The 14,104-nt window shown below is 52.3% G+C and overlaps 2 protein-coding genes across 5 annotated transcripts in view; both read left to right on the top strand.

Annotated features, from left to right (window-relative positions):
* The window catches only part of LOC118856641 (endothelin-converting enzyme 2), a 49,927-nt gene extending 48,124 nt beyond the window's left edge, over positions 1-1,803 (top strand). For all 4 annotated transcript variants that reach the window (XM_036767050.1, XM_036767047.1, XM_036767048.1 and 1 more), the window contains one exon: positions 616-1,803. In XM_036767050.1, the coding sequence (XP_036622945.1) occupies positions 616-792 (177 nt within the window). In that variant the 3' untranslated portion in view covers positions 793-1,803. The remainder of the gene's footprint in view (positions 1-615) is intronic.
* Positions 1,804-4,407: 2,604 nt separating this feature from the next.
* Positions 4,408-13,687, top strand: PSMD2 (proteasome 26S subunit, non-ATPase 2). Its single transcript, XM_036767301.1, has 21 exons — positions 4,408-4,601; positions 5,561-5,617; positions 6,136-6,300; positions 7,420-7,541; positions 7,631-7,855; positions 7,948-8,106; positions 8,196-8,340; positions 8,470-8,530; positions 8,717-8,863; positions 8,955-9,061; positions 9,272-9,399; positions 9,487-9,574; positions 10,015-10,177; positions 10,286-10,387; positions 10,737-10,882; positions 10,984-11,067; positions 11,966-12,134; positions 12,257-12,351; positions 12,508-12,634; positions 13,120-13,238; positions 13,357-13,687. The coding sequence occupies exons 1-21, from the start codon at positions 4,410-4,412 to the stop codon at positions 13,537-13,539; spliced, it is 2,784 nt and encodes a 927-aa protein (XP_036623196.1). The 5' UTR covers positions 4,408-4,409; the 3' UTR covers positions 13,540-13,687.
* Positions 13,688-14,104: the final 417 nt, after the last annotated feature.

The following is a 14,104-nucleotide window of genomic DNA, read 5'->3' on the forward strand; positions in this document are numbered from 1 at the left end:
GTGGATAATAACAGCACCCAGATCACACACACACCCCTCCACTGTCCCTCTCAGACCCCCTCAGACCACCCCCAATCTCTCAACAGCTGCCACTGATGGCTGCTTCAGGCTGCTTTCTACAAAGCCCAGCACCTTCAGCATCCTGCAAACATCTTGACTCCCAGGACCACCTCACACACCTCAGACTGACTTTGTTCCAAGGACTGGAATCCCTTATCCCAGCTCTGACCTGGGCACTGGCCTGCCCAGGAGCCTGGACCTCACCCCCCCAGGGAAGGGGATGGGATTAGGCTGGGTTACAGGATCACAGATTTAAAATCAGGATGCTCATCTAATCTCTTCCTTTTATAAAAGTGGAGCCATACAGGGAGTAAATGGAAGAAGCAGGTTTGGAACTCAGCTTCTCCAACCCTAAATCTGGCCCTCTTTGTATTGTGCCACACATGGGAAACCAAGGCTGGGATTTTAAGAATTTCAAGGTCAAGGACTCAGAAGGGGGGATAGTGGGAAGGGGTCCTGAACAGGATTAGAAAGAAGAGGGAAGACTCTTGTTTGCAGGGTCATTGAGTGGAAGACAGAAGAGCTTTAGATGTGTATGTTTGTCCTGACCCACAGGTGTGGTGCTCGGTGCGCACCCCTGAGAGCTCACATGAGGGTTTGGTGACAGACCCCCACAGCCCTGCCCGCTTCCGAGTGCTGGGAACCCTCTCCAATTCCCGGGATTTCCTTCAACACTTCAACTGCCCCATCGGCTCTCCCATGAACCCTGGGCAACTCTGCGAGGTGTGGTAGGGGCCCAGGGCAGACAGTGCCCTTGGACAGCCCTGCCCTGCGCCCAAGTCCAAAGGCACCCAAGTCCCCTTCCCCTCCCCAGGGGCCCTAGGCCTTTCTGCCAGGGAGCCAGATGTTAGGGGTGGCCGTGCTGGGCTGTCCTTTCCTGAGAGATTAGGATGCAGCTAAAGCCAAGTGAAACCCCAGGCCTTGCTTCCCTCTGCTGACTGTGATGTCATATCTGGAGGTCCCTAGTCTTTTCCCATTGTCCTCAACCACCATTATGTGCCACTGGTCGGAGGTGAGTCCCTCCGTCATTCACTGTGACTGCCCCCTCTTTCTGCAGCAGGCTGTTTTCCAGCCTAGATATCCTGGAGTGGGTGCAAAGCCCACCCAGTGGGCAGCTCAACAAAGAGCACAGGGATTGATAGGATCTGTCTGGAATGGGACCTAGGCCCCTTCCCTTCCACATTAACCCACTGGAGGGACCCTTGCACTGGTGGTCTGAGTGGTCTGCTGGGAAGTGAGGTACTGATTTTCTGGCCCAATCTGATCCAGCAGGGACTGGGGCTTGGTATGTGTGACATTTCAGAGGTTTGAAGTAACATGGAAAAGTGGTCCCTGGGCACTCTGGCATCCCTGGAAAACGCACTGCCCCTACTCAGGAACCCAGGCAAACCTTGGCTGGGTCTCCATTCAGTCCCTGTCTCAGGTCCTTAGACCCCACTCAGACCCCGTCCCAGTACTGGTTGTTGACCCTAGAGAGGCTACTCCCACCTTCTGCTGTCTCCCCTCCCTGGTGTCAGCTTTCCTTTGGAGCCTCCACCAGAAGCAAGCTGTGCTGAGGAAGGGGACAGGAGGGAATGTAGAAAACGGTGTCTTATGGCCCCAGGCTTGGGAGGACAGGGCAGCAGAGGCAGGAGGGTGGGGGGGCCTTGGGGGACAGAGTTTATTTTTACACTGATGGTGGGAGGGGAAGAAGATAGTGTTGTCCTACAATGACACTATGCCAATAAACAGATGTAAATCATCCAGACTGCTTCTGCCTTCTTTCTTGCTGTGGCCTCAAGGTGTGGATTCAGTCAAAGGGCTACACCCGAGGACCTAGACGGCCACATGTGGAGATTCCCCACCTCTGGACCAGGTCCTTCTCTAGGCACTGGCATGCTATCTGTTAAAGTCCTTTCCTTGACTTATTCTTCCCATTACAAAAGTGGCCATACCCTTGATCTTGTCATCACCCACAAATGCACTGCTTCTTTATTGATTAATTCCAAAATGCCCTTATCTGATCACAACTGGTCTTTCCAACTCCAAACCCTCTTGTAGGATCTTACCATCTATACCATTCTTTCCTGGGCCATCATCCTGCACTCTGTACTCTCTTCCCTTCCACATCTTGACCCTTTAGTGAACTGGTCTATATCTACACTATCTTCTTCTCTCCAGTCTCTTGTCCTCTACTCCTACTTCCAATCTTGCTCTGTAAAGCCCTAATTGATTCCCTGTCCCCCTTTCCACAATGGTTCTTTCAGTCTTTTTTTTATCTCTCTTCAAACTCCCAGTAACTTCCCCTTTCCTTACCCTCTCAGCTAACATCTTTTTCAATAAATCTTTATTGATGTATTTTGGTATTGGTTTTTTTTTTTTTAACATTTCCATATTTTTCACCAGCATCCTTCCCACTCTTAGTGAACCATCCCATATACAAATAGCATTTTTAAAGGCAAAAAAAGAAGAGGAAAAAAATCAGCACAATTGGTCAATACATTGAGAAAGTCCGAAAAAATGTACAGTGTGCGGCCCTCGTAGTAGGTTGGGGGTGTCTGCTCGTTTCTTCACTAGAGTCATGCCAGTTCTAATGTTGCTACATTCACTTTTGAGTGTGTGTGTGTATCATTGTTACGGAGCATATTGTTTTCTTGGCTCTGCTGACCTCAGTCTGCATCAGTTCATGCTGTTCTTTCCAGGCTTCTCTGTATCTGTCACACACGTCATTTCTTACAGCACAGGAATATTCCATTACCTCCATGGACCACAGTGTTAGTCATTCCCCAATGGATGGGCATCTACTCTGTTTTCAACTCTGCTTTCATGACGAATGCTGTTATAAATATTCCTTCTCATGCATGGCCTCCTTGGAGGATAAGCCTAGGAATGTAATCTCTGAGTCCAAGGGCACTGGCAGTTTCATCATTTTATTTGCATAATTCCAAATTGCTTTCCAAAATGGTTGTACCAACAATCTTGCCTCACATTTCACTAAAAAATGGAGGCCATTCAAAGAGAGCTCCCTCTTCTCCCCTCTGTCTCATCTCGCATCCCTCAGGTGCCTTCAGCCACCATTTCCTCCTTTGACCCTGTCTCACATGTAAGAGGGCCCTTCTGTCACCAAGGCAAGCTCTCTACCCACACAAGGGAGCTCACTCCATCCTTTCTTTTCCAGCAGATCTCCTTACCGCCAGTATCTCCCTGTCTACAAACACAGTCCCACCTTCCCCTTCCTCCAAAAGCCCTCCCTTGATGTATCTCAACTTGGGCTGTTGCCCCGCATGTCTCCTCTCTTTTGTAGCCAAGCTCCTTGAGAAGGTCATCTACCATAGGTACCCTCCCCTCACTCACTTCTGACCTCATCACTCATCGGAAACTGGCCTTTCAAAGTTATCAGCGATCTCTTAACTGCCCAATCCTACGGCCTTTTCCTTCTTGACTTCTCTGTAGCCTTTGACACTGCTGACCACCCTCTTCTCCATGATGTTCCCTTCTCTTTAGGTCTTCAGGACCTCAATCTCTTTGGTTCTCCTCCTTCCACTCAGACTGCTTCTCCTCAGTCACCTTTGTCAAATCTTCATCCAGGCCCGATAACCTGGCGTGTTCCACAGGACTCTGCCTTGGGTCCTCTTCTCATCTCCCTCTACACCATTTCACTTAGTGTCTCCTCAGCTCCTGTGGATTAAATGATCTTCTCTATGCATATCCAGGCCTAACCTCTCTCCTATCCTCCAGTCTTGCATCTCCATCACAAAGGAGATGTCCTCCGACCTACCTGTCAAACCTTCCCCTTTGCCAAACTTTCTGGTAGCTGCTGAGGTTCCGCAACTGGTCCTGCCAGCTGCGATCCCAACCTAGGGGTCATCCTTGAACTCCTCACTCTGTATCGCTCCTCTGTTTCAGTCTGTTACCAAGTCCTCTTGGTTTTACCTCTTCTCTCTGATACTGTCGTCACCTCACACCTGGACTCTTGCAAGAATTGCTGGTGGGTCCGCCTGCCTCAAATCTCTGCTCACTCCTGTCCATCTTCCACTCAGCGGTCAATGACCTTCCTTAAATTTGGTTTTAGCAGAGTGCCTAGCACGCAGCAGACACTTAACGATGGTGGATTTCATGAATGAATGAATGAATGAAAGAATGAATGAATGAATGCATTCCAAGCCCGTCCAAATTCCTTTCGCACGCGCAGCGACGTGCTACGGCAAGAACTCCAGCCTGCCCATTCGTAATGAGACCCGTGGTCTCAGCATGGTCGGCGCGCTGCCTTGTGGGACTTGTAGTCCGGGCGTGCGTACCGTGCGTACCGTGCGTACCGTGCGTGTGTGCCGTGCATGCCGACGAAACGGCGCGTGCGCGCGTGCGCGCGCATGCGCAGTCGGCGGGGGACGGCCGGAGCAGAGCGCGCCATGGAGCCGGGCGGCCGCAACAAGGCGGTGTTGCCGCCGCCGCCGCCGCCGCCTCAGCCGCAGCCCCCTCCGGGCGGCACCGGTACCGCGGACGACAAGGCCGGAGGCAAGGAGCGTCGGGAGCTCAGCGACAAGGAGAAGGAGCAGGAGCTGGTGAGCGGTGGGCCGGGCCTCGGGTTGAGTCTCGGGTCGGGCCTCGGGCTGAGTCATGGCCGGCGCAGGCCTCGGGCCCGGCGGGCGCCCAACGGCCCTCCAGACCCCGCGGCCCGGCTGCACGCGGCGTTCGAGGCCCCTTTTCCTCCCGCTGCCTCCCCACACCGCCCACAACCCAGCCGGCTCGCCCATTCCCAGCCTCCGCGCCTTTGCTTCGCAGTCCCTGTCCCGGTCCCCCGGTGTTTTGGGGCCTGTTTGCCCTGGAGGCCGCCTTCCTTCTTTTACAGAAGAGGAAACTGAGGCCTAGAGGGAAGCGGCCGGCCTAAGTTTCCTCAGGGAGTCAGTGACAGAAGCAGGATTGGAACCCAGGCCTTTGTTGTGTTTCCCAGGAAAGGGTGGAGAGGAAAGGCTCCAGAGCCGGGGTCCGAGCGCCCGGACCCCTTCCCTGCTGGTCACTCCTCAGGCCACCCGGGGACCCGAAAGCGGGGTCGTTGACTTATGGCGTGAAAGAGAGACTCAGGGATTGGGGGAGGGGTAACAGTCTTGGCTCTCCCTCCCCCTCCCCCCGCAACAGGCTTGGAGGGTTCGCGAGTGGCCGCAAGGCTGGAGCTGGGGGCATTCCCCCCTCCATTGCTGCTAGCATTGTCCCCATTTTACAGAAGAAGAAACTGAGGCAGACATAAGTTAAATGGCTTGGGCAGGATCACAGTCATTTAGCTAGTCATTGTTTGAGTTGGGTTTGAATTCAGGTCCAGTGCCCACTCCCCTCCCTCCCCCCCAGTCCCTTCCATTTCCCCTCCCTGCTTTGTCGTACCCCTCCCCCCCCATTGGAGTTGTAAGATGCTGGTATGGGGGAGGTCCTCTGCACACTTGCTCATGCTGCCCTCCTGGGGAGGAGGGTCTGGAGAGAAGAGAGGCTGAGGGCTTGGACTTTACTGACCCCATGTTTCCCGCTGCAGTCAGAGGAAGACAAACAACTTCAGGATGAACTGGAGATGCTGGTGGAGCGACTCGGGGTGAGTCAGGAGCCCGCCCGTCCCTCCCCCGCCTGTTGCTGTGCAGAAGAGCTCGGGCTCCTGCCTGCTGCGCTTTCCACCTTTTATTGTTTGGGTCTCCCTTGGTGACTTGGTTGCTTTGCCTGTGCAAGTGATGATCTTGTGAAATAATGGAATATTACTGTTGAGTATCAGGCCGGGCCATACGAAGGGAAGAAATATAAACACACATGAGCTTTAACAAAAAAAAAACATGTTTTTATCCTGGCTTCCTGTCCAAGTTTCTGTCTACAAATTTGTGGCTGTGATTTTTCTTAATGGATTTATAGTTGCTGTATTTGGTATATCTACCATTTTTGCTTTGTCACATATAAATATTTCCATATTTTTGGCATTCAATATGTCATTTGGTCTCTCCTGAGGAGAGGGTGTGGCTACACGAAAGAATTTTTATCCTAAGCTTTTCCTGTTAAATCTTGCAGGAAGTGTAGCTCCTTTTTACCTGAACCCTTCTCCAAATATCTTTTCCTCCCAACCAGGAGAAGGACACATCCCTCTACAGACCAGCCCTGGAGGAGCTGCGGCGGCAGATACGCTCTTCGACAACCTCCATGACCTCGGTGCCAAAGCCTCTTAAATTTCTGCGCCCACATTATGGCAAGCTGAAGGAGATCTATGAGAACATGAAGCCTGGGGAGAATAAGGTGAGACCCCCTGACCAGGGGGCTGTCAGGGAGGGCACATAGTCATCAGAGTGGCTCAGCCCTTCATGGCATGTGAAGGCTCACCAAGTGATTTCAGTCCCATCATATGGTGAACTCGATACCACTGTTCAAGCAGCCCCGGTTTGTGGATGGCAAAACTGAGTCTTACCCTTTTGTGTGCTCAGTGTCAGGACTGGGTCTTGATTCTGATTTTCTGACTTTTCTGTGTTTAGAGCTGGTGACAGGACATGGGTATAGATGAGGCCACATGGATCCAGGCCCTGGATCAGTATGACTGTGCCCATGAAAGGCTCTTACTGTAGTCATCAAAAATGTATTAGCATTAAAAATAATTTTTATTGCAAACTTAATCCTGTTACCAGAAAAAATAAGGAGAAAAATAGTAAATTCTCAGGTCTGTCCATGTAAAACTGGAATTCTTGCTCTGTATCCTTGGCCACCTTGGACAGTGTCTGGAGAAGCCAAGGGACAGACCAGTCCTTTTCAGAATCATGTTTTTAAGGGGCAGCTAGGTGCCTTGGAGTCAGGAGGACCTCAGACACTTGCCACACTGACTGGCTATGTCACCTTGGGCAGGTCACTTAACCCCAATTGCCCTGCCTTTCTCCCCTCCAAAAAAAAAAACCAAAAACCCAGAATCATATTTTTAAACAATTGAAGGAAATGCTGAATTTCCTTTAGAAGTTAGTGAAAATAAAAATGGTTCAGATGCCCTAAAATCTTGTCCCTTTTAGACTTCTATGGGGTCCACGGATCCCAAGTTAAGACCCCATATTTAAAAGGATGATCATAGAAGCACAGACCCGTGTGACAGTGGCATTTGTTCTGCATTCCCCTCTGGCTTCTGTCTGCTTACCTTCCATTTTGGTGCTGTTTTTACCCAATTCAGAGTTGGGACCGCTAGTCTGAGTCCACGTTGGCAGCACCTAAGTGTTTACTTGGTTGGGTACCATGTCTATTACTTGATGTGCCACCAGGCGGCGCCACCACGTGGATGAGGCATCGCTGGCTGTTCTTCTCCTATCCTTTGTGCCGGCCTTCTTTCTGGGCCACCTGCCTTCCCCAGCTCAGGCTTAGCATGACTTGGTCTTTTTGCAGCGCTTTGCAGCCGACATCATCTCTGTTCTGGCCATGACCATGAGTGGGGAGCGTGAATGTCTAAAGTACCGACTGGTGGGTTCTCAGGAAGAGCTGGCGTCTTGGGGCCACGAATATGTTCGGTAAGAGCAGGTTAGTGGTCGGCGAGAGCTGAGGGGAGTCTCTTGAGGGACGGCCTGGCCTCCCCCACTAACACCAGGGCCTCCACCAGGCATCTGGCAGGCGAAGTGGCCAAGGAGTGGCAGGAGCTGGATGAAGCCGAGAAGTCTCAGCGGGAGCCCCTGCTCACCCTGGTGAAGGAAATCGTCCCTTACAACATGGCCCACAATGCAGAGCACGAGGCGTGCGACCTGCTCATGGAGATCGAGCAGATGGACATGCTGGAGAAGGATATCGACGATAATGCCTATGCCAAAGTCTGTCTCTACCTCACCAGGTAAGTGAGGGGAGGGGCTGTGAGAGGGGACACGGGGTGCCCCAGCCAGGAACTCTGGGCTCAGGGAGGCCCACAGGCTTTCTCTTTTCTAGCTGTGTGAGTTACGTGCCAGAGCCCGAGAACTCAGCTCTGCTACGCTGCGCCCTGGGAGTCTTCCGGAAGTTCAGCCGCTTCCCTGAGGCCCTCCGCCTTGCCCTTATGCTCAATGACATGGAACTGGTGGAAGACATCTTCACCTCCTGCAAGGATGTGTATGTGTGACCACGGAGGCAGGCGGGGGTGGGGTCGTCTAAGGACTGTTCTTGGGAAATGGGGAAAATATGGCGGCTTTCTTCCCCAGAGTGGTTCAGAAGCAAATGGCCTTCATGCTGGGCCGGCACGGGGTTTTCCTGGAACTGAGTGAAGATGTCGAAGAGTATGAGGATCTGACCGAGATCATGTCCAACGTGCAGCTCAATAGCAACTTTCTGGCCTTGGCCAGGGAGGTGAGGCGCCCTGCTCCTCTTCTGTCCAGTTATTTTTGGCCCCAGTTACCCTTTGGTGGAAGATCCAAAGGGAAGCTGTCCTGGTTTTGGATGTGATTTTAAGTTCATTGTGCAATGTTTGCTCTCCAGCTCGACATCATGGAGCCCAAGGTGCCTGATGACATTTATAAAACCCACCTGGAAAACAACAGTGAGTAGCCATAGAGGTGTTTGGGGGCGTTGAGTCACACTGACCATCTTGGTTATAGAACCACTGCTGCCATGGTCACCACAGTAATGGCCGCTTAGAATGACCTGCCATAAAACTTAGAGCAGATCTGTGGGCTCAGACGTAGGCCCAGTAGCTGGAGTCATTCCTCTCTCCTCTTTGGTGCAGGGTTTGGGGGCAGTGGCTCCCAGGTGGACTCAGCTCGCATGAACCTGGCTGCCTCCTTTGTGAATGGCTTCGTCAATGCGGCTTTTGGCCAGGATAAACTGCTCACAGATGATGGCAACAAGTGGCTGTATAAGAACAAGGATCATGGTAGGATCACGAACTCCCTGTGCCCCCTCTTCATTGCTCCAGGTTCTTTGACACTGGTCCAGTGTGGGCTGATGCTTTGTTCCCGCCATAGGAATGTTGAGTGCAGCTGCCTCCCTGGGTATGATCCTACTTTGGGATGTGGATGGGGGCCTCACCCAGATTGATAAGTACCTCTACTCCTCCGAGGACTACATCAAGGTGAGAGGTCACTTCCCCTTTTCTGTGATGGTGTCGTCCCCACTGCTCACTGGTGAGGTCTGCATGGCTTGTCACATTCTGTGAACTATACTCTCCTCCCCAACCCCCAAGAAAACCGAGGGAGTGTGGAATTTGGTGGGGATCATGTTTTTTCTTAGAATTAGTTGGGGAAAGACAGGCCAGAGAGTGGAATCTATGTTCTCTTCACAGTCAGGAGCACTTCTTGCCTGTGGCATTGTGAACTCAGGAGTCCGAAATGAATGTGACCCAGCCTTAGCCCTGCTCTCAGACTATGTCCTACATAATAGCAATACCATGCGGCTTGGTGCCATCTTTGGGTAAGCTCCTTGGTGCCAGTTCACTTGTCCCTCTGGCTGCCCTTTCTGCCCAGTCCTTGGCTGATGCATTCATTCTGGCTTTCTTAGGCTTGGCCTGGCCTATGCTGGCTCAAATCGTGAGGATGTCCTAACTCTGCTGTTGCCGGTGATGGGAGACTCCAAGTCCAGCATGGAGGTGTGTCTAGAGGGGTGCTCCCTTGGAGAATTATTTTGAGCCCTGGGACTCTACCTGGGAATGGCGGGGCGGGGATGTGGGAACGAAGCACAGGCAGATAAGAACCTTTGGTACAAAGCCAGTCTAGATTCTAGGCTGGCCTTGTTCAGGTTTGTATAGTCCTAGTTTCTTGTCCCTGGATCAGCTTTGACAGGCCTGAAGCCTCAGTGTTCCTTGGAAGAAGTCATAATACATCCCAAGGTGAGATTGGGACACTGAGGCTCCAGGAGAAGCAAAGTGCCTTTTTGGCTGCTCTCTAAAGGTTGGAAGCTGCCTGTTTTGGACGGGAAGGACTTCCCCCAAGGTGGAAGAAAGAAGTCTGGCTCCTTAAGTCAGATCACCAGACAGTGAGTGAGGATTTTACTGTGCAGCCTGACCTGACCACCCCTCTTCTCTGCCAGGTGGCAGGTGTCACAGCCCTGGCCTGTGGCATGATCGCTGTGGGTTCCTGCAATGGAGATGTTACGTCCACCATCCTGCAGACCATCATGGAAAAGTCCGAGACTGAGCTCAAGGATACTTATGCCCGTTGGCTTCCCCTTGGACTGGGCCTCAACCACCTTGGTGAGCTGGGCTGCCTAGGGTGTGCCCAGTGGTCCTCAGGGCCAGGTGGAGGGTGTGGAGGCTGGGGTGAACGGCAGTCTGGGAGCCCTGAACACCTCTTTTTCTTAGGTAAAGGCGAGGCCATCGAAGCCATCCTGGCAGCTCTGGAGGTTGTGTCTGAACCCTTCCGAAGTTTCGCCAACACCCTTGTGGATGTGTGTGCCTATGCAGGTGTGTGTTGGCTCGACCCTGGCTCCGTTGCTTTTCAGTAAATGGAGTGTGCTTTCTTTGACATCCCTTCCTTTCTCACAGTTCTCCCATAGAGGCTCCTTTCTCTTTGGTAGAGGAGATGGCCTGCTGTGCTTGGAGTCAGATACACCAGGGTGTGTGACCCCGACAAGTCACTCGACCTTTTCCTGCCTCAGTTTCCTCATCTGTAAAATGAGGCTGGTGGTTGCACTTGTGAGGATCATAGAAGCTTCATGTACCTTAAATCCTTATGGGAAGATCATCCTGATCGCCTTTCCCTGCTGGGACCATCTCTTTCTCATCTTTCTCACTTTTCTCTTTTATCTTCCAGGCTCAGGGAACGTGCTGAAAGTCCAGCAGCTGCTTCACATCTGCAGCGAGCACTTTGACTCTAAGGACAAGGAGGAAGACAAGGACAAGAAGGAGAAGAAGGACAAAGACAAGAAAGAGGCCCCTGCTGACATGGGGGCACACCAGGTAGCGCCTGGAAACAGGACTGGGCCCCCTGGGGTGGGATGGCCCCCTGGGGTGGTGAGGGCTCCAGGGCTCACCGTGCTGTGCCCTCCTTTCTCTGCCAGGGTGTGGCCGTCTTGGGCATTGCTCTTATTGCCATGGGGGAGGAGATTGGGGCTGAGATGGCTCTTCGCACCTTCGGTCACTTGGTGAGTTGCAGGACCAGGAAGAGACCTCTAGGGGTCATTTAGGTCAGTGCTTCTTAAAGTGTGGGTCGTGACCCCAGTAAAAGATTTCTGAATGTGCGACAACCAAAAAATAATTCAGAATCAAAGGTGTGATGAATCCAGAGTGTTTCTGGCAGCATTTGTGCATGTTGCATCACCGAAACCTCACTGCAGCCTCAGTTCTGAATGCAAAGCACTTGGCACTTGGCACTGTGCATCCCCTCAGGCCACGTGAGGACAGGGTGGAAAGGGGCGGGGAGTGGGAAAAGTCTAAGGAACCCCAATTTAGACTAGTGCTTTTGGGTTTATCTTTGGTTTATGATAAAAATCTTGTTAAATTTAGTGAGTCCCAAACACCTATTCACCTGCACAGCCTGGAATGAGGGAAAGGCTGTAGTGAAGCCCCAGACCTCTTTGGCTGGCTGTCCTCCGGGCCAGGCTACCTTATTCTTCCTTCTACTTTGAGCACTTCTTTCCTGAGGCATTTCGCAGAGTTTGTGGCTGTTATTTACATAGTTGTGCTCAGCAGGGCCCTTGTGGTTTGGGATCTCCAATCCTCTTTCTAAATTACTTCCTGCGTCTTCCTACCTTTCCTTGAGTTCTTCATCTCATTCCTCTCTTTTCCATTCATGTATCACAGTGGACTCTGTCCTGTCTACCAGTCATTCCAGCTTCCTCATTTTATGGAGGAGGGAGCTTGGTCTTTCAGGTCAGAGACAAGAAATGGCAAAGCTCAGGCTCCTATCTTTCGACTCCACCCTATGGGCCCCCAAGGGCCCTAGAACATTTGGATCTGAGACTGGTAGAGCCTGTGGTTGTGCCCAGGCTGGGAGCTCTCTCTTCGAGCTCCCCTGACTTATTTTACACCCCCCTTCTCCAGCTTAGGTATGGGGAGCCCACGCTGCGCCGGGCAGTACCTCTGGCATTGGCCCTGATCTCAGTCTCCAACCCAAGGCTCAACATCTTGGACACCTTAAGCAAATTCTCCCATGATGCTGACCCGGAGGTGTCCTATAACTCCATATTTGCCATGGGCATGGTGGGCAGTGGTGAGTATTAGCAGAGAAGGGCAGGTATTGGGTACAAGGGGACATCTGGGCTTGGCTTGGGGAATGACACCCTGTGCAGCATTCCTGCCCCCAGGAGACCCTCTGCTGTCTCTTCTTCCCAGGTACCAACAATGCTCGTCTGGCTGCCATGTTGCGACAGCTAGCCCAGTACCATGCCAAGGACCCAAACAATCTCTTCATGGTGCGCTTGGCCCAGGTGAGGGGGATGCTCTTCTCTAAGAGGCCTGAAGGTGGTGGGAGGTGGGGGGTGGGGGAGGGGTGTACTCGAAGGGCCTGGAGCATCAGGCTTGCTGGCTGGCTGGGCTTGGCAGCACCGCTCTTGCAGTCCTGACCTTCCCTATATCCTGAACAGGGCTTGACACATCTGGGGAAGGGCACCCTTACCCTTTGCCCCTACCACAGTGATCGGCAGCTTATGAGCCAGGTTGCTGTGGCTGGACTACTCACCGTGCTTGTGTCCTTCCTCGATGTCCGCAACAGTGAGTCCCCCCTCAGAATTGTCCTAGAAAGGCTGATTCGGTGTCAGGGCAATTCTCCTAAGATGCTATGGCTCCTCTGGAGGCACCTGGACGTTGAGATTCTGACCGTTGGGTTGGAGGTGGGCCACAGTTGGGCTTTTCTAGGGCTACTCTTGTACCCTTTGCGCCCAGGCCAGACTCTGCTTTTAGCTGGGCTACAGTGGGGCTGGCTGTCTTCTGGGGATGAGGGACTGGCCATTAATTCCATTGTATTTGGTGTTTTAGGTCACTTTTCCCTACCTCTCAAGAGTCAGGCAATGGCCCCAGGGTTAGGGGAGCAAGCAGAGAGTGGGCAGAAAGAATGGCAGCTCGGGGGAGCATAAGGCAGTGTGGGGAGTGAGGAGGTGGGTTGGGGAAAGCTGGGGGTGACGAGTTAGTCATAGAGGGGGGCTCAGGAGTCAGGAGAGGGGAAGCTGGTCACCTGCCTCTCTGCTGTTTTCTCTTAGTTATTCTGGGCAAGTCCCACTATGTGCTCTATGGATTGGTGGCTGCCATGCAGCCCCGAATGCTGGTCACCTTTGATGAGGAGCTCCGGCCGTTGCCAGTGTCTGTCCGTGTGGGCCAGGTGAGAGATCTTCAGCGGCTGCAGCATGGCAACCATTGCTCCAGAGCTCTTAGGGGCAGGAGGGTTACTAGATTCACTACTCCGAGACTCTGCTTATCTCTCCTTTTTTACCCTTTAGGCAGTGGATGTGGTGGGCCAGGCTGGGAAACCCAAGACCATCACAGGGTTCCAGACGCACACAACCCCAGTGTTGCTGGCTCATGGGGAACGGGCTGAGCTAGCCACCGAGGAGTTTTTGCCGGTCACTCCTATCCTGGAGGGCTTTGTAATCTTGAGGAAGAACCCCAACTATGATCTCTGAGTGGCCCTGGGGGCCCTAAACTTGGACTTCAGTCTGGGGGGCTATTCCATAGGTGGCTCTCCAACAGCCCTTTGGGGGAAGCTTTCCCTCCTTTTTTTTGTTACAGAATGAGAAGACTATGTTGAATTAAAGACCCTTGTGCCCTCTGGTTAATGTCTTTTTTCCTGGGGTGTGCCAGTTGGGGAATGAGGGTACCTGGGTACAGGCTGGAAGGAGTGTTCTGGCTCAATGAGGGTTTATTCCTTTAGCTCCTCAATCACTAAGCATTCCTAAGTTCATTACTGAGTGCCAGGTGCTGGTCAGCTTTGGTCATACAAAGGAAAATGAAACTGTTCCTACGTATCCTCAAAGAGCTTATTTTCTACCAGGAACAATTGTGTGTATGTAGAAGTAAATGCAGCTTCTGTACACAAGGTCCCCAGGGTGCAGGAAACATTTATTTTTACCATTTTGGATGGAAAAGGAGTCTACATCCCAACATTCCAGTTTACGTGCTGAACACAGTTTAATATTTTCTTAGACTCTGAGCTGGCTGGCCATTCCCCCCATGCCCATGTCTACGGCC

This window comes from Trichosurus vulpecula, chromosome 7 (genome assembly GCF_011100635.1).
Source record: "Trichosurus vulpecula isolate mTriVul1 chromosome 7, mTriVul1.pri, whole genome shotgun sequence".
Lineage (NCBI taxonomy): Eukaryota > Metazoa > Chordata > Mammalia > Diprotodontia > Phalangeridae > Trichosurus > Trichosurus vulpecula.